Source organism: Stegostoma tigrinum, chromosome 7 (assembly GCF_030684315.1).
Source record: "Stegostoma tigrinum isolate sSteTig4 chromosome 7, sSteTig4.hap1, whole genome shotgun sequence".
In the NCBI taxonomy this organism is placed as follows: Eukaryota; Metazoa; Chordata; class Chondrichthyes; order Orectolobiformes; family Stegostomatidae; genus Stegostoma; species Stegostoma tigrinum.
This window is the reverse complement of record NC_081360.1, coordinates 61,187,726-61,208,601: the sequence shown is the minus strand read 5'-3', so window position 1 is coordinate 61,208,601 and position 20,876 is coordinate 61,187,726. Positions and strand designations below refer to the sequence as shown.

General features: G+C 40.6%; 1 protein-coding gene across 1 annotated transcript in view; it reads left to right on the top strand.

Moving 5' to 3' along the window:
- Positions 1-20,249, top strand: part of LOC125454399 (potassium voltage-gated channel subfamily H member 7-like) — a 462,102-nt gene extending 441,853 nt beyond the window's left edge. The window contains exons 16-17 of the mRNA XM_059647318.1: positions 11,246-11,438; positions 13,459-20,249. Coding sequence (XP_059503301.1) covers positions 11,246-11,438; positions 13,459-13,725 — 460 coding nt within the window. The 3' untranslated portion in view covers positions 13,726-20,249. The remainder of the gene's footprint in view (positions 1-11,245; positions 11,439-13,458) is intronic.
- Positions 20,250-20,876: the final 627 nt, after the last annotated feature.

The following is a 20,876-nucleotide window of genomic DNA, read 5'->3' as shown; positions in this document are numbered from 1 at the left end:
CATTCTTTTATGCAACTGAGAACAACAGGACAGGCCATGTCATAACTGTCAAAACAGTTTAATAGGATTCTTTGAGGATATGGGCTTCCAACAACTCCAAATACATGTTTCTTTCTCCACTGAATGCACTTCTTTCTGTGAACAACTTCCCTCCAATTACTGACAGCTTTGCCAATACATGCAAACATGGGCTTATGTCTGCATCATTGGACATCAACTCAAGATTTGGAACCTCGTCCAGTGAATCTTGATTCAAGGAGTAGATTCCTATAGGAATGCTTCACTTATTCTCTATACCTATGATGGCACTTTGAAGGTGATGTCCCTCCTATGGAAGTATGGGAAAATGGCTCAATGGTTAGCACTGCTGCCTCATAGCACCAGGGACCTGGGTTCAATTCCATCCTTGGAAACAACATACCTTCTTCTTGAGATGCCTCATTCTGCACTGTAGGGATTCAATGATTCTAATATCTCTCCATTTTTTCCACCACCCATATAGTTCTGCCCAACCCTTCAGGGTCTAAAATAGTAATTAAAGGAAATTGCAGGTCTGGCAGCATTGATGGAGAGAGAAGCAAAGTTAATGAATGGAATTTTACTTAAAAAAGAAACTCAGCTAAATATCATGACTTTATCATCAAAAGGCAGCTGCTATTCTCCCAACTCTTCAAAGTCATCACATTCCCACCTTGCCTGCTCCAGTTGTGCAGGGCACTGCGTGAAAGGATTATATGGCACACTGTGCCTCGATCTTTGGATTCAAGCATCGGAACTTCACTTTCAGAAGGATTATCTGCACCATGTTAGCCTAGGTTCTGGATTTTACCTATGCTTGGCCTCAATCAGGGGTTGTGAAATGCAGCTTTGGTTGGAGGGGATAGCCCTGTCTCACAGCAACCATCCTTGTTTAGCCTTGGAATGAAACTGGAACCTGGGAGTTGTGACACAGACCTCTGAGATGTGGCACCAATGATCACAGATGCTTGTATTTTTGCTGAATAGAAGTCTTTTCTATTCATGAATTCAGCTGCGTTATTATATGGCATTTTCAACACACTGTACACACAATCAGTAGTGCCCTGCACCCTGGGGAGCCAACTACATCAACAAAGCCTGTTGCCTGGACTGCAGCACTGACCTTGTCGTAAGAAACAAGCTGAGTGGTATGACCTGGCACAGATTGCATCCTTGATACATTTGTGGTTTGAGGATGGAGAGATTGCGCACAGGTCTGCAATGGATCTTCAGAAGCAGCCAGTGCCGAAAAATTTTGTGGGACTGCCACCTTCACAGGGATAGGATGGTCAACCAGTCATGGAGGTCACAAGTCCTACTCCAACAAATGTTCTGTGCTAGTGCTCTGGGATATCTTCAGTCTGCAGTTTCACTGTACCATGCCCATCAACGACATTAGACTCTGGGCTTCCTATAGCACTTGAGTATTCTGAGGGGACCTTCAGCTGTGACTTCTTCATGTAAAAGTTATTTAGCTGCTAATGTAGGTCACTGCCAATCCTGGGCTTGTTGGTACACTTATTGCTGCCCAATTCCTTGGCAGTTCTGTTGTTCCACAGCTTCTGTGACAATAACCCCTGCAGTGACCGGATCCAGTGGTCACAGTCATAAAGAACCTATGTGGTGTACCTATATCAAAAGAAGACTAGGTTTTTAGTAATGTGAACTATTCAGCACTCACATCACACATGAATGAAAGTATAGCATTGTTGGCAACACAATAAGAATCAGGGTATTTAACAAGGAGGGCCATGAGTTGCCTGCACAATAGTGAACCTCTTCTGATGCATGCAGAACAAACCATGACACAAAATACAGTCAGAGATTGCAATGTGCCAAAACTCATGGACTAAAATCTGGCAATATCCTTGACTGACTGCATCCGGACTGACTATAGTCTTCCTTGATTGGACAAAGTACTACTCCCTTATACTTTCAGGCATGGCCATTAGTTCAAAGAACTTGCAGAGTGCTTGTCACATAAGCTTATGTAACATTGACATAGCCTGGTGCCATCCAGCATATGTCTGATCACTGTTGGCAAACATGGCAATATGTCTGACTTATGTCTTCAGTTAAAGGCAAAAAAAGACAGAAGTACTGTGAGGCTGTGCATTCTAAGAGAGGTGGTAATGCACAAAAAACAAAGCACAGATGCGGTTATCACCCAAGTAGGACCAATTGAGTGAGCAATATGATAGCATGCTTACAGTCCTAAGATGCACCCTGTTCCTTGCATGAGATGGGTGCCTATACCTGTGCACAAGAGACTTGACAGCAGTGTTAGAATGAAAGCTGCTGGTGTACTTCAGGATGTAATGTTGAAGTGATGAATTATGTTATAAGTGAGTGAACGTAGTGATGATGAAACATGTCCAACAGCAGCCTCAGTGGACAAAAGATCTGGGTGATTTCTGCCCATGAAGGATTGCCTGAGCTGCTAGGGTGTGCTGGCCAAAATGGAGCTGGGGACAGCAAGCAGTGAGGTGAAGATGCCAGCTACCTACTCAGACTTTCATTGTATGGAATTGTCACATTTTTGGAGAAACAGGAACCTGCATTTAAAAGAGGCAAGAATAAGTAATAATGATATGTTAATTCATGTGAACAGATCTCTCACAACTTAGTAACAAGATTATCACTATTAATACCTTCAGTGAAAAGTCAGATACATTTCCCTAAGTGAAGATCTCATTATGTTTTGATCTTATTTTCCCAACTGACTCAAGATTGGTCACATCTTACAGGGGCTGGGAAGATTCTACCCAATGTTTCATTTTAGATCCGACTCTGCTTCTGAATTCTTCAGGTTTTCTCGCATTCAGTTCCTCTATCACTTTCTACATTATGCTTTCATTTCAGATCTCCAGAATTTGCAGTACTTTGTTTTTGTTTTGTTTGTTTCAAACCTGACACCTTGTTAAATTTTAATCTGATCAATAGGGATTCACATTTGTATCAGATAATGGGAACTGCAGATGCTGGAGAATCCAAGATAATAAAGTGTGAAGCTGGATGAACACAGCAGGCCAAGCAGCATCTCAGGAGCACAAAAGCTGATGTTTCGGGCCGAGACCCTTCATCAGAGAGGGGGATGGGGTGAGGGGGTTCTGGAATAAATAGGGAGAGAGGGGGAGGCGGACCGAAGATGGAGAAAAAAGAAGATAGGTGGAGAGGAGAGTATAGGTGGGGAGGTAGGGAGGGGATAGGTCAGTCCAGGGACGAGAGACAGGTCAAGGAGGTGGGATGAGGTTAGTAGGTAGGAAATGGAGGTGTGGCTTGAAGTGGGAGGAAGGGATGGGTGAGAGGAAGAACAGGTTAGGGAGGCAGAGACAGGCTGGGCTGGTTTTGGAATGCGGGTGGGGGGGGAGGGAGTGAGCTGGGCTGGTTGTGTGGTGCAGTGGGGGGAGGGAACGAACTGGGCTAGTTTTGGGATGCGGTGGGGGAAGGGGAGATTTTGAAGCTGGTGAAGTCCACGTTGATACCATTGGGCTGCAGGGTTCCCAAGCAGAATATGAGCTGCTGTTCCTGCAACCTTCGGTTGGCATCATTGTGGCACTGCAGGAGGCCCATGATGGACATGTCATCTACTCCCCCGACTCGCCCCCACACCTCCTCCCTCACCCCTATCCCAGGCCCCAAGCTGACTTTCCATATTAAGCAGAGGTTCACCTGCACATCTGCCAATGTGGTATACTGCATCCATTGTACCCGGTGTGGCTTCCTCTACATTGGGGAAACCAAGCGGAGGCTTGGGGACTGCTTTGCAGAACACCTCCGCTCAGTTCACAATAAACAACTGCACGTCCCAGTCGCGAACCATTTCCACTTCCCCTGCCATTCTTTAGATGACATGTCCATCATGGGCCTCCTGCAGTGCCACAATGATGCCACCCGAAGGTTGCAGGAACAGCAACTCATATTCCACTTGGGAACCCTGCAGCCCAATGGTATCAATGTGGACTTCACCAGCTTCAAAATCTCCCCTTCCCCCACCGCATTCCAAAACCAGCCCAGTTCATCCCCTCCCCCCACTGCATTACACAACCAGCCCAGCTTTTCCCCTCCCCCCACTGCATCCCAAAACCAGTCCAACCTGTCTCTGCCTCCCTAACCTGTTCTTCCTCTCACCCATCCCTTCCTCCCAACCCAAGCCGCACCTCCATCTCCTACCTACTAACCTCATCCCGCCTCCTTGACCTGTCCGTCTTCCCTGGACTGACCTATCCCTTCCCCACCTCCCCACTTATACTCTACTCTCCAACTATCTTCTTTTCTCTCCATCTTCAGTCCGCCTCCCCCTCTCTCCCTAGTTATTCCAGAACCCTCACCCCATCCCCCCTCTGATGAAGGGTCTAGGCCCGAAATGTCAGCTTTTGTGCTCCTGAGATGCTGCTTGGCCTGCTGTGTTCATCCAGCTTCACACTTTATTATCAAGGATTCACATTTCCTTGCTTGCCCTGGCGCTATTTGGTATTAACAGCCTCAAAATTGGGGGATAGGATTCTTATCACCACCTAAATGTCAATGATTGCCATGGTTCCATTTTGAAAGAAATTTAGTTTCAAAGTGCCTGTGGTATGTCCAGCAGTTTGTTGCTTTTAAGATACAAATATGTGTTCAATGATTGGAATATAAACCTGAATTGCACTTTATTTTGGATAAAACTGAGCTGGCACCGTGCAAGTTCTAATCATGTCCAATGCATTAGAGGGAAAGAATGCAGCCAAAATTATGTTTGAGGACGTGTCAGGGGAGCAGAAATGTTTGACTGAATCCTTTAAAACTAGTCAAGGTTGACCATAAGACCTTTAGACATAGGGGCGGAAATTAGGCCATTCAGCCCATCGGGTCTGCTCTGCCATTCGATCATGAACGATAAGTCTCTCGACCCCATTCTCCTGCTTTCTCCCCATAACTCTTGATCCCCTTGATAATCAAGAACCCATCTAGGTCAATCTTAAGTGTACTTTAGTTTAATTTATTTATTTATTATTGTCACATCACATGTACCTAAATACAGTGAAAAGTTTTGTTTTGTGAGCAGTACAGGCAGATCACAACATACAAGGACATACAGGTCTTAGGGTGCTTAGACAGTGAGGCACACAAGGCTATGGCTGCATCGGAGGTGCACAAAAGCAAGATCAACATTAGATTTGAAATTAGAAAGGCCCATTCAGCAGTCTGATAACAGCAAGGAAGAAGCTGTTTTTGAACCTGTTGGTATGTATGTTTAAGCTTCTATAGCTTTCCCCTTCTGGAAAAGTTTGGAAAAGAATATTACCAGAGCGTGAGGGGATCTTTGATGATGTTAGCTGCTTTTCCATGGCAACAAGAAGTGTGGATGGAGTCCATGGATGGGAGTTTGGCATGTGTGATTGTCTGGGCTGTGTACACAACTTTCTGTAGTTTCTTACAGTCATGGAAGGAGAAGTTCCCACACCAAGCCATTATGAACCTAGATAGATTGCTTTCTATTGTGCATATGCAGAATTTCATGAGAGTCCTTTCAAACATAAGCCTCCTAAGGAAGAAGAAGCATTGATGTGCCTTCTTGATCGGCACTTCTATACGGGAGGCCCAGGACAGATTCTTGTAAACGTCAATCCAAGGAACATAACACTCTCAACCTCTCTGCCTCAGCTCCGTTAATGTAGACAGGGATGTGTCCTCCTCCTTTCTTCCTGAAGTCAATTGCCAGTTCTTCAGTTTTGCTGCTGCCCATCCCGACACCCCCAATACCCCCCATCCCCAACCACTGTACTTTTTACCATAACGGCAACTTTGCTGGCAAGTGAAGGTTCCCAGTTTTGATTGAGAACTGAATCGAAGGTGACCTTTTGTATATGAAGGCGCACATTTGCTCCAAGTCTGCATGACTGGTCAACAAACACTACCAATCCAGTCCCAAAAGATCGAATACCCCATGTAGTATTAGCTGGTGCTGAGCAAAGGCCCAGTTTCTGCCTGAGTTTGGAATGTTTGAAGACAATTATTGTTGACTGAATTAAAGAGTGCCACATAGCAGGTTATTATATAAAGTTAAGGGTGATTATTACAAATAATTTATTCAATGTTAATTTATTTTACTAAACAAAGTTTATCTGTGGAAAATAGGATAAATAAATTAAAGCAACCGGAGCATATTGTCCTTAAAAGGCTGAGATATAGGAGGTTAACAGCTAGGAAATTGTGAGCTATAAAACATCATTTAGGTTACTTAGTTGGATAATTGGATAGAGACACAATGTCTAAAATATTAGCAAAGAACTAATATTTTATTTAGCCCTGCCTTAAATTCCAACAGCCAAGTTTTTATCCACTTACTCAGCCAATCTACATTCCCTTATGGACCCCTTATGCCCAAACCACGTTGTGCCCTCCAATCTATTTTCATATCAATGGAAAATGTGGATACATTATCTTCTGTATCCTCATCCAAGTCATTAACACAGAAATATAGTGAGTTTACTGCACATTATGAAGAGAGGTTGACTGAGCTCGGTCTCTTTTCATTGGAGAAAAGGAGGAGGAGAGGTGACCTAATTGAGGTATACAAGATAATGAGAGGCATGGATAGAGTTGATAGCCAGAGACTATTTCCCAGGGCAGAAATGGCTAGCACGAGGGGTCATAGTTTTAAGCTGGTTGGTGGAAAGTATAGAGGGGATGTCAGAGGCAGGTTCTTTATGCAGAGAGTTGTGAGAGCATGGAATGCGTTGCCGGCAGCAGTTGTGGAAGCAAGGTCATTGGGGTCATTTAAGAGACTGCTGGACATGTATATGGTCACAGAAATTTGAGGGTGCATACATGAGGATCAATGGTCGGCACAACATTGTGGGCTGAAGGGCCTGTTCTGTGCTGTACTGTTCTATGTTCTATGTTCTATGTTCTAAAAGTGCTACTTGGCCATCGCATCTGCTTGGTCTAAAAACAAACAAACCAACCAACCACCACAGAGGCCAGTATTCCATCACCAATCCACCCTTTGTTTCAAGTGCACTGTACATGGGCTGTCACCAGCAAATTCAAAGTCAATTCCTAGACTGAGGAGACCTCCTAAATCTCCAGTTTATGTTGGCCTGTTCGGCCCAAGATAACAACCCTAATACAGAATCTCATAGACAGCAAGATCTACCTGGCCATGGTTCCAATCACGATACAGTCTATTCTCATTTCCAGCATTTGGCTGTAGCCCTGCTGGTGTCCTGTACAGTAAAATTTCATCTTCACAATTTCTTATTTGAAAGCAATTAAGGACAGAACGTTTTAGTAACTCAACCTCCATTAGAGCCCACGGTGAAGCCAGTACTATATCCTCATTCCTGGTGTCCAGCATCTTCTGGAAGAGAAACTCTCCATCACTGCAAAAAGTCCTTTCAGTCTCTGCGTCTTTAGGAACAAGAAAAATCAGATTCCAAACAGCCTGTTATCTGGGATATTTACAGTACCATGAAAACCAATGTCAAATATTGGTTCAAATTATCTGCAGATTTTTGCTCACCATTATCAATTTCCTTGTCAGATTCTCCAATTATCTCACACTTTCTTTAGTTACTCTCTTTTTGTATACCCATAGAAGCACTTGCTGTTTGTTTTTTATATTTCTTCCAATTTACTTTCATTATCAATTTTCTTTTTTTTTTGTAGCCTGTTAAATTATTCCTCTGCTGGTTACTAAAAAAAGTTCCCATCCCCTAGCCTGTGTCTGGTTTTCACCACTTTGCTTTTCTTTAGTTTTGATTGGATGCTCTCCTTGTTAACCAGTGGTTCATCCTTCTCATCAAGTCCTTCTCTTTGACCAAAGTAAAGTTTTGCTGCGTGGTATGAAATATCTGTTTAAGTGCCTGCCGCTGTTCTTCCACCGACTGCCCTTTAGCCTAGTTTCCCAGTCCGCTTTAGACAACTCTTCATACCTCTGTAATTGCCCTTATTTAAGTTGAGGGCACTGGTTTGAGACACAAGTTAGTTTCCCTCAACCATGTAGTGATAATTACCCCCTAGAGGATCCTTAACTACAAGATCTGTTACTACTCCTACCTCATTACACATTACCAGATCTAAAATAGCCTGTTCCTGGGTTGGTTCTATAACGTACAGCTCTAAAAAAAATCCTTGATGCACTTTACAAATTTGTCATTCATATTATCTTCGTCCATCTCCTTTCTCCAGTCAATATGCTGATTAAAAAATTCTAAAGATATGAACAAGTTCTGAAGAAGGGTCACAGGACCTGATATGTTAATTTTGCATTCCCTCCACAGATGCTGCCAGACTTGCTGAGTTTTTCCATCAACTTCTATTTTTGCTTCTGATTTCCAACATCCACAGTTCTTTGGGTTTTCATTTTTCTCTGTAATAGCTGTCAAGTCAGATTTGTTTATTTCTGTTTGTCCTGTCAACTCATCTATCATGTTAAAAATATTGCACACATTCAGATAAAGAGTCTTAAGCTTTGACTTTTTTACACTTGATGTTTGTTCTGATTCTGTTTTGTGCTGCAATCTGCCTTATACTTTCTGCCTTTTCCTGTCCTACTTTGAATAGCTTTTGTCTCTTTACTATCCTGTGCTCTTTCATTTGGTTTTGGGTCTTCAAATTCCCTCCAAAAGAACCATGCACCCCCACCCAACTAATTACTGTTAAGCCCTGTCTACAACCATAGATATAAGCTTTGCGCAGACACTGGTTCCTGCATGTTTCAAATAACGCGTGTCCCAATAAAACAGCACTTTCTTTCCCCAGTACTGGTGGCAGTGGGCCATGAGTTTGAACTCATTTCGTCCACACCACTATTTGAGCCATACATTTGGCTTTCTGATTTTATGTACTCTACATCAGTTTGCACATGACTGAGGTAGTAATTCTGAAATTATTAATATTATGTTTCTGCTTTTTGATTAGCCCTTAACTGTTTGTAATCCCTCATCAGAACTTCTTTTCTAAACCTACGCATGTTTTTGGTACCTACACGGACCATGACAACTGGGTCCATCCTCCGAGTTCAAATTCCCATCCAGCCCAGAAGAAATGTCCTGAATCTTGGCACCACCTCTGCAACAAAGCCTCATGGAATCTGTCTTTGCTGAAGAGAATGGCTCTATTACCCTAACAATGCTATCCTTCATTACAACTACATTTTACTCTTCTCCGCCCACTTGAATGATGCTCTGAAGCACATTGCTTTCAGTCATTCATCCACTCTGCAGTCTGTGCCTGAGCAAGAAACGCATGCCTGTTGGATATGGGGTCTGCCTGATGCTCAGCCAGAGCTAAATATTGGACCATGATAACTCCCTCAATCACAGACACAGCCTCCATTTCCTAACTACAGAGCAAATTTAATGTAATTAATCTAAGGGGTGTGATTCGGCAGCTCAGTGGTTAGCACTGCTGCCACACAGCACCAGGGACACAGATTAGAATCCCAGCCTCGGGCGACTGTGTGGAGTTTGCACATTCTCCCTGTGTCTGCATGCGTTTCCGCTGGGTGCTCCAGTTTCCTCCGACAGTCAAAAGTTGTGCAAGGTAGATGGATTGGCCTTGCTAAATTCCCATAGTGTCAAGGGATGTTTAGGTTAGGTGGGTTAGTCATGGGAAATGCAGGTTTAGGGGAATGACTCTAGGTGGGATGCACTTTGGCAGGCCGGGCGGACTTGTTGGGCTGAATGGCCTGTTTCCACACTGTAGGAGCTCTATGACTCTATCCTGAAATTGTGTCCAGGTAACTATCCCCTTCCCTGATGCATCACAGTGTCTATAGCTCAGAATTCACCTTATCATCTCTGAGCTGATGATATAAACCATATTGTTAATCATGCTTTTTTATTTAATTCTTTCATATCTAATAATAACAAATGTTTGGCGTAATTTTATTGGTTAAAATTGAATATTCAGATTTAATTTCCAACATTAACCAGATCATAACAGTCCATTAAGTGGAAGAACAGAAAATTGGTTTGAAAATTGATTGCAAGGAAGAAACATTGATGAAAAGTTCACAGCAGTTTTTCAATGTAGTTGACTTATGTAATGGCATTCCTTGGGATTCATGGCTGAAGCTACCACTCTTCACTGTATGTACCAATGATTTGGATATAAGCCAAGAGGGAATTGTGACACTATTTACAGATAGCAGTAAGACGGAAGATATAGTTAACTCTGTAGAAGGTCAAAGGGAGAAGAGGCAGTTAAATTCACTATCACTATGAGTGTAGAGAAAAGCAGTAATTATATTGCATGTGAAAGTAGGCTCAATACGAAGTAAAGCAGTGTTTTATAGGAATAAATTTATGTAATGTAACACAAGATATCTTGGCTTCTTAAGTCTTATAAAGAAAATTTAATAAAATTCTAACTTTTGTTTCCAGAGGCATAATATAAAGAAAGCCTATAGATAGTTCTTAATCTATTAAAATAAAGTTTATTAATGCCTCAGTTAAATTATTATTTGAAGTTTTGGGATGCTGAGTCTTCAAAAGCAGATGTAACAGGAAGCCACTGAAGTAAAACAAACACCCACCTTAGGTTGAAATACCAGAAATGTTTTAAGTTATGAAATAATAGGACAAGCTGGATAGAAACAGACTGTTTCAGTAGTTGGGAAGTCAAGGACCAGAGATACAGCATTAAATGTATGAGACAAAGAACAGAGGAAAGGAAAAATATCTTGAGGCAGAGATATGAGGCCACAGAATGCTTCAGCATTAGTGGTTGGTACAGAAATTAAACTAACAATAACATTTAATTTGAACATTTGGATGAATGAAAAACAATTAAAAGTAATGGGGAAATAGACTTGTAGGCCCAATCAGAAAAGATTGAGCTGAAAGGCTTAGTTTTATTTCATATTTCAAAGCATCTCCAATTAACAGGTAACCAAAGCAGCAGCGTGGAGGCCAGAAGACTGAGGTATTGTTCTCCATATATATTGCTTCCTAACACAAGAAGTTGCAGAGAGAAGATTAAGAAGAATAAATTTATTTGCACAGCATTACTTTGAGAGAAAACTATTTTTTGAATGATACGTGGTTGACCATTTCTCAATGATTGTATTCAATATATCTTTATTTCATGGAATATTTTTAAACGAGTAACAACTTAGGTCTTGATTATCATTAAAATTTACATTTTTACATAATGCTGACAAAAAATAGTTTGTTCTAAGCATGTGTACAGAATGTAAGAAAAATACAAAGTTAAACTTGTGGTGCCTTTTTTTTAGGCTGGAAACACAAATGTCTACTGATATTCATACCATCTTGCAGTTACTGCAACGGCAGTCCATATCAGGACCACCTGCATATAGTATGGTAACAGCCACAAGGGATTATCAAAGATCATCTGCAAGGATGGCACAGAGTGTTCAACCAGTAGTATCTGTAAGGTCAGAACACAGCTTCCCAACAACACCACAGGTAAATGTCCATATTGGATATTATGATTTAAACTTCCTAAAGGCTTGACCTAGAGCACTACCAGTATCTCAAGTGACTGGGAGTTGGAGGATGGAAGTTGGCAACTTATGTATGTGCCTACTACTAGGTATGCTCGAAAATGGAAAGGTAGGAAACAATTCCTTTCTAAATTCTGATCTATTGAGCACATACCATGATTCTTCTCTTTTAATCTTGAAACGAGAGTATTACACCCGAAAGGGTTGAGGAGAATTTTCCATGATGGTGAGATTGATGCAGATGGTATAGGAGTGAAGGGGTAAGGACATAAACTGGAGGTTTAATGAAAAATATTTAAAATCTTTTGGATAAATCTTTCACATAAGGTCTAAGCGACTGAAAACAGATGAAGCTTTGGAAGAATATCGGGAAAGTAGGACCAATCTGAAACGAGGAATTAAGAGAGCTAAAAGGGGCCATAAGATATCTTTAGCAAACAGGGTTAAGGAAAATCCTAAAGCCTTTTGTTCATACATAAGGAGCAAGAGGGTAATTTGAGAAAGGGTTGGCCCACTCAAGGACAAAGGAGGGAAGTTATGCGAGTAGTCAGAGAAAATGAGTGAAATTCTTAATGAGTACTTTGCGCCAGTCTTCAGCGAGGAGAGCGACATGACAGATGTTGAGGTTAGGGATAGATGTTTGATTACTCTAGGTCAAGTCAGCATAAGGTGGGGGGGAGGTGTTGGGTTTATCTGATGAAGGGTCTAGGCCCGAAACGTCAACTTTTGTGCTCCTGAGATGCTGCTTGGCCTGCTGTGTTCATCCAGCTCCACACTTTGTTATCAAAAAATAAATGAGTTGACTACTTTAATGTTATAAACACCATCAACACATTAAAACTCTAAGTTAGTCAGCAGCTACAAACACTTGCAAAGATAGGCATTCTACAGAATTACAGTACAGGGACAGGCCCTTCGGTCCTCCAAGCCTGCACAGATCCAGTTCTTCTATCTAAACCTGTCACCTATTTTCCAAGGGTCCGTATCCCTCTGCTCCCTGCCCATTCATGTACCTGTTTAGATACATCCTAAATCATCTGATGAAGGGTCTAGGCCGGAAACGTCAGCTTTTGTGCTCCTGAGATGCTGCTTGGCCTGCTGTGTTCATCCAGCTCCACACTTTGTTATCTTGGATTCTCCAGCATCTGCAGTTCCCATTATCGTTTATTTTTTGCCTGGATTGAGTTCTTTTTATTATTTTGCCTTTAGACATTTAAATAATGCTTCCTCTAGTGATCACCATGTAATATGTGTTACAGAACGAACCATTACCTACTAATTGTTGAGCTAGTGTTCTGTCTCCAATCCTCCTTTCTATTCTGCATGTAAGGGCCTTTTTGGCAAAAAGTGATATAGAATGGACCACTGGTGATTCTTAGCAAGAAAATGTATTTGCTGTAAAACAAAACATAGTTTATTGTACAACAGCAAAATGTACAAGTTGCCTTCATTAGTAACACTAAATCTATCAGGAGCCATCAATAATATATCTGACCGTATTGAGATCTCAAACTAGACCTTTCCCACATAAGACAGTATGAAGTCATTAGATTTGGTGGAACCAAATAAAGTCTCTAACATTAAACATTAAACTATTACCTTATACAACACAAGCCTTCAGCTAACATAAGTGCAAATTTTTTCTGATGACCTGAATCTGGCTTTTTTATGGTGTAGTTGGGAGATCCCACCATAATCTGTTTTACCCTGGTGAAATCCAGATGAAACCTGGCATAATTCAGTTCCATCCTAGATTCCAGCATTATATTTGAATGCAGGAACTTCATTGACAAAAATGTTAGCTGCAGTAATAATTCATCAGATCAATGGTCTCAACTTTGTAAGTTCTGCAATGGCAGATATATCTTCATATAAATAATCAATAGTAATAAATGTTCTGTATCCACTGCAAGTATAAGATTTGTGATATAATTTATGGTGATGTTTCTATTTCAGCCTTTATGTTTTTCTCTCTCTTTCAGAGTCCAGAATTTTCAGACTTTGAAAAATCCAATCTGAAATCCAAAGAGTCTTTGTCCAGTGGGGTTCATCTCAACACAATATCGGAAGATAATTTTGCCACATTTTTGGACCAAGAACAGGAACAAAATTCAAGATCTCAGCAGCAACAGTCACCATCCTTTCTGTGTCCAATGCGGCATCCTTCCTTACCGGACTCCTCACTAAGCACCATGGGACTGCTGGGCCTTCATAGGCATCTGTCAGATCCTGGTCTTCCAGGCAAATAGCCAATTAATACTCTGCATTTCTGTAGGTTTGCTGCTTTGAGTGGCTGTTTTCCTATTTATGAATAGCATCCTCCATGTATGACTCAGGGGTCTACAATGATACTGTCATATGCAAAAGCACTGTAGATTCATATCAGCTCTGAGCTCACAATGTTAAAGTTCCTCTTTGATGATGACCTGAAAGCTTCAATAAGAATACATTTACAATGTCGCACTGCCAGTAATCTAAGGCACCTTAAGTGATAACAAGCCTGAAATGCATGCCATTATATTGGTTTCTGTGTTGCATGAATTTAGTTTGAACTCAAACTAGAGATTTCATGGGGTTGGGGGGAAAGAGAGAATGACGCCTGTTAATGTAAGTCTAACAGGCAAAGGCTGCAGTTCTGGTCTGAACTAGATATTATTACTTGAAATAACAGCTACTGTAAGCACACTGAGCTCATAGCTCTTTCAAATCAGTGGGAACTGTACATTTTGTGCTTAAAATAGCATCTGATCATTCCACTAAACTCATTTAGTTCATCTTATTTCTTTGTTCTCCAACATGGCTATTCTATGAAAGAATGGGAAAATACAATTGAATCTTCATAGTGAAGAAAAATACAATTCAAGTTACATTATAGGAGTCTAGTATAGTAGTGGCCTGAAAAACAGGCATAGAAGTGTGGAATTCAACTGTCATTTTTTTGAGCAAGACTCAACATATCTAATTTAAAAACCAAGTTATTAAAGGTCCATAAATCTAAAGTGCAATAAATATTTTCGTATATCTGATGCTTGGCTCACATGTAACATGCATTTGCTTAAAATTTTATTTTCTGAATACTCACAAACAAACCCATGCTAAACCATGAAGATTCTAACTTCAGGCAGCTCAGCAGATAGTTAGTTAACTCAGCTATAGCTTCATAGTTATACAGCACAGAAACAGACCCTTCGGTCCAACTCATCCATGCCAATCAGATATCCTAAACTGATGTAGCCCCATTGACTACCATTTGGCCTATATCCCTCTAAATGCTATTCATGTACCCATCCGGAAGCCTTTTAATTATCATGATTGTACCTGCCTTCACCACCTCCTCTAGTAGCTTGTTCCAAACACGCAACACCCTCTGTTTGAAAACGTTGCCCCACAGGTTCTCTTTAAATCTGTCCCCTCTCACCTTAAATTAATGCCTCCTAGTTTTGACTCCTCTGCCTTGGGAAAAAGGCATTGGCTATACACTCTATCCATGCCCCTCATGATTTTACAAACCTCTACAAAATCACCCTTCAACATCCAATGTTCCGTCAATAAAAGACCCAGCCTATTCAACCTCTCCCTATTGCTCAAACCCTCTAATCCCAACAACGTCCTTGTAAATCTTAACCCTTACAAATTTAATAAAATCTTTCCTATAACAAAGAGACCAGAATTGAACATAACATTCTAAAAGTGACCCTCATCAGTGGCTTGTACAGCTACAACATGACATCCCAACTCCCATTCTCAATGCAGTGACCAAGCAAGGCAAGCGTGCCACAAGTCTTCTTCACCACCCTGTCCATCTGTGACTCCATTTTCAAGGAATTATGCACCTATACCCTTGGTATCCCCAGGAATCTGCCATTAACTGTTTAAAAGCTGCCCTGATTTGCATTACCAAAATGCAACACCCCACATTTATCTAAATTAAATTCCATCTGCCACTCCTCAGCACACTGGCCTATCTGATCAAGGTCCCATTGTACTCTGAGATAATCTTCTTCACTGTCCACTACACCACCAATTTTGGGTCACCTGCAAACTTACTAACCATACCTCTCACATTCACATCCAAACCATTCATATAAATCACAACAGGCAGTAGATCCAATACTGAACCTTGCAGCACACCGTTGGTCACAGATCTCCATTCCGAAAAACTCAAACCTCCAACACCACACTCTGTCTCCTAATTGGCTAGCTCCCCCTGGATTCCAAGTGATCTAACCTTCTAACCAGTCAGCCATGTGCAACCGCACCCATGCTTTGCTGAAGTCCACATGGACAACTACTGCTCTGCCCTCATCAATCTTCTTTGTCACTTCAAAAAGCTCAATCAAGTTAGTGAGACACAATTTTCCATGCGCAAAGCCATGTTGGCTACCCTAATCAGTCTTGTCTTTCCAAGTCCTGTCTTTCAGAATCCCCTCCAACAACTTATAAACCACTGATGTCAGGCTTAGCAGTCTATAATTCTCAGACCTTTCCTTACAGCATTTCTTAAACAATGGCACCACATTAACCAACCTCTAGTCTTCCGGCCCTTACCAGTGGCTATCAATGATGCAAATATCTCAGCAAGGGGCCCAGCAATTTTTCCCTAGTTTCCCACAACATTCTGGATGCGCCTGATTAGGTCCTGAGGATTTATCCACCTTTATGCATTTTAAGATGTTCAGAATCTCCTCTTTCATAATATGAACAAACACTTTTCAAGGTATCACCGCTTATTTCGTCAAGTTGTCTAGCTTCCATGTCTTTCTCCACAGTAAATATTGACACAAGATTCTAGTTTAGTATCTCACCATCTCCTGTGGTTTCACACATAGATAGCCTTGTTGAACTTTAAGGGCCCCCATTCTCTCCCTAGTTACCCCCTCGCCCTTAATATATTTGTAGAAACACTTTGAATTATCCTACCCCTATTTGCCGAAGCTAGCTTATGTTTCCTTTTTGCCCTCCTGATTTCCCTTTTAAGTATACTCCTATTGCTCTTATACTTCTCTGGGGATTCACTCGATTCCACCTGCCAATACAAAAAGTATTACTCCTTTTTCTTGATCAGACCCTCAATTTCTGTGGTTGTCCAGCACCCCTACATCTACCAGGCTTGCCCATCGCATTAACAGGAGCCTACTGTCTCTGAACCCTCATTATCTTATTTTTGAAGGCCTCCCAATTTCCAACCATGGTTTTACCTGTGAATAAACTCTTCTAATCAACTTCTGAAAATTGCTGCCTAATACTGTCAAGATTGGCCTTACTCCAAAATAAAACGTTAACTTTTGGATCAGGCCTATGCTTTTCCACAATTATTTTAAAACTCTCACAACATCAGGTTGTAGTCATTTCACCTGAAAAAGGAGCAGTGCTGTGAAAGTCTGTGATTTCAAATAAACTTGTTGGACTATAACCTGATGTCGTATGACTTCTGATCTTGTCCACCCTGTTCCAACACTGGCACTTCGACATCACATTTTAAAATGTGTAGAATTATTTACACTAGCTCCAAAGAGCTCCCCACTGACACCTCCATCATTTGCCCTTCCTTATTTCCCAAGGAATGGTCAAGTTTTGTTCCTTTCTCTAGTAGGCGCACCCACATATTGAGTAAGAACATCTTCTTGTCCACACAACACTATGACAGTCACAGTCTATGCTTGGAAGTACCATTACAATCCCATTATTCTTATAGATGTTTGAGATCTCCATACAGATTTGCTTCTCAATTTCCTACTGAATGTTCAGGGACCTATAATACAATCCTAATAAGGTGATCGTCCCTTTCTTTTTCTCAGTCCCATGCCGATAACTTCACTCTTTATTCCCCCTGGAATATCCTCCCTAAGTAAAGCCATAATGTTATACTTAACCAAAAATGCTACTTCCCCTCCTGTTTTGATGGTTGGGTATTCCAAGTTGGCTAATCCAAGTTATTTTTCCATTGGTTAATATCACAAATCACCTTAATAACATGAATGGTTAAGAAACAGGACCTTTCTTTTCTCATTTAAGTGCTTCAAATGTAATAATTAGAAATTGCGTCTTCATCAACGTTATCACACCTAGCTTAAGTACCATCTGGGTTTTACTTAAACTGTGTTAAGTAATATCATGAAATAGTTACCAAGCATCAAAAGTGATGGCATTTCAATTTTCATTACCATCATAGCTGTTTTAATTATTGTAAGCAAATATCAAAGCGTAAGATCTCTTAACCAGTTTGATGTTCCAGTTATATTGCTGTAAAATTCACCAAAGTAATTTGAAACTAAATACAGCAAAAACATATCAGTGGCATTTTGAATGTGATTAACTAAGAAACAGACAAATGATAAAGATCCTAATTGTTAAACCATATTACTCAGTAACAAATAACACTTCAAATACTGTTAAATCCTTGTCCCTTCTGAAATTATAGAATTACTCCAGACTCGGAACTGATAAGTAAAATGAATGTTGTCTTTTGCAGTGTCCTTAAGAGCATTCTTAACATATCATTGTATAATTTTACATAATTAGATTTCCGACACATCTTGTCAAAGCTTTTCATCTTGTACTCATCAGAATAATCAATAAGAATACCAATATGAAAGGGAAACATTTATACTGAATGAGAGCAGAGTACAGATTCATTGGCAAGTGGATTTAAATGGTTGCGGCACTGGCAAGCAGCCAACTGTTAAACATCATTTGAATGATGTATTGTCAATGGCAATACTTCTACCAATCAGAGTTCACTTTTCAACCAATCACTGCTCTGCTCTCATCTCGTAAAAATGTTATGCTCCTTATACATTGATATTCTTTCTTGATCCTGATGAGTGCAAAATGAAAAGCTTTGACAAATTTCTTTTTTTAACAGCAATATTTAACTAAATGACTGATTAGATTTTGGTTATCACCTTTCTGAAAATAGCTAGGAATTGCCGTATTATCTGCAAATTTGGCAAAATGCTTTTATCCATTCAGAATACATTAAACTCTGGAGCCATCTGCCTCACATTAGGAGTATAAGAAGACTTGAGTAAAGGCTATCTAGTTTGCCTGGCACCATCCTGGTAGTCACATAATACAATAGTAATGAAGTTCCTGACTGATCATGACAATAAATTTCATTGGTTGACAGCAGATCCAGGCATAAGGTGAAAAAGTCCTAATTGTAAAGAAATTTGCAAACCGTCTATTCAAATTTACTTGCTGCTTTCTAACATAATTACAGCTACCATATGTCATATCTCAGATTAATCATATACCCTTGTTACTAATATTTATTGTTGAAAGAAAATTACCAACTTTAATTTAAACAAGTCAATGTAAACAGCAAATAGTATTATTAGGGAGCTTATTCCATTGGTTAGGTATTTGGTTCAGAGATATGCTTTTGTAGATTAATTTTGAATTTACTTCCAAATTCCAGTCCAACACTTTCCAGTGCAGGTTGTGTTGTTTTGATTCTGTTATTCTGAGCGTGGTGAAATAGCCTATCATCATTTAAAACATTTAAAGACATAAAGACAGAGTTTATATCATTTATTTTCTTGTGCTCAATTTATACAATTGCTCCGTATAATCCAACCCATTTAATTGTTCAACCATTCAGGTTGCTGTCTTGTGCAGTTTTTCAACAATATCATTCACAGTGTTTTCTTACTGCTACTGAAACCAGAACTGTATACAATACACTAGCGTTAAGAAACAAGCCAGGGTAAACTTTATAGTTCTATGTCTTGTTTTCCGACAAAAGCATGGAAGAACTACTTGTAATGTCAAAGGTATGACTTTTTTTTAAGTTAGGTTCCACCATTGCAAAATGGAATTGTAATTTATAATTAAAAGGGAAACATTTCATAAAGAAGCACTTGGAAAATCTTCTTTCATTCATGTTGAACTATAATGAATTACAACCATTTGTAATTGCCTACAGCAACATAAAATGGAAGTTGCTGCACAAAATCCAGTCCATCCGCACACTTTGATTGCATTGCATGAATGATTTTAACAGATGGACCCTTCTAACCCATCTGAAAATTGTGATCTGGCATTTGAAGATTTTGCAACTATGCTGTAGCATAGCAGTGCCTAAAATCAAATTTACGTGGCTATTCAAAATGTAGCAGAAAGTTACTGCAGATGCTGGAATCTGTACTGAAAGCAACAAATGCTGAAGATCACAGCAGGTCAGACAGCATCCATGGAAAGAGAGCAAGCTAACATTTCAAGTCTGAATAAGTCTTCATCAGAGCTGAAGTGAAGTGTGAAGGGGACAACATTTAAGCTACAGTTTGGTGGCAGGGTGCTGGCAGAGAAAAGGCTTTGATAGTTCAGATTAAGTGATCCTTTATTTGCTTATGGGATGAGGACGTCGCTGGCTAGGCAGCATGTATTGCCTATCCCTAATTGCTCAGAGGGCAGTTCAGAGTCAACCACATTGCTGAGAGTCAGGAGTCGCACGTAGGCCAGACCAGGGAAGGATGGTAGTTTCCTTCCCTAAAGGACATTAGTGAACCAGATGGGTTTTTCCTGAAAATTGACAATGAATTCATGGTCTTCATTAGATTCTTAATTCCAGATTTTTTTGCTGAATTCAAATTCCACCATCTGCCATGGTGGGATTTGAATCTGGATCCCCAGAATGTTACCCAGATCTCTGGATTAACAGTCCAGCAATAATACCGCTAGGCTATTGCCTCCCCTGGAATGTGGGAATGTGAGAACGCCAGAGCATCTTATCTTCAGACTAAAATAACAACGTGTGCAGCTGGATGAACACAGCAGGCCAAAGCAGCATCTGAGGAGCAGGAAAGCTCACATTTCGGGTCTGGACCTTCTTCAGAAAAGGGGTCCAGATCCGAAACATTAGCGTTCCTGCTCCTCTGATGCTGCTTGGCCTGTTGTGTTCATCCAGCTCTACACCTTGTTATGTCAGATTCCACAGCATCAGCAGTTCCCACTATCTCATCTTCAGACTAGGCACTTTACAGCCTTCTGGACTTAATACTGAGTTCAACACCTTCAAGTTGTGAACCATTTCTTCCCTTTCTTTTAGCCCGTTACATTCTGTTATCAGCTCCTCTCTCCCGTCCCCCCCACCCCAGTGGGATTGTCCATCCTTTCACGTCTGGCAGGAGGCGCGCCATTGTTCTGCCATTCTCACATTCTGATGACTTAAATGATTAATTGATTGTTTAATTGTCATATGTACCAAAATACAGTGAAAAGCTTTGTTTGTGAGTGGAACAGACAGATCACAGTAAGCGAACGATATTCAGATCAAAAAGTTTAAGAGGCGTACAGGTTACACTGCACAGGGTGTGTGCTAGGCGAGATCAGTGTTCTCAAGATCAGTGTTATTTGAGGCTAGAGAGTCAATTCATCAGTCTGATAATAACCAGGAAGA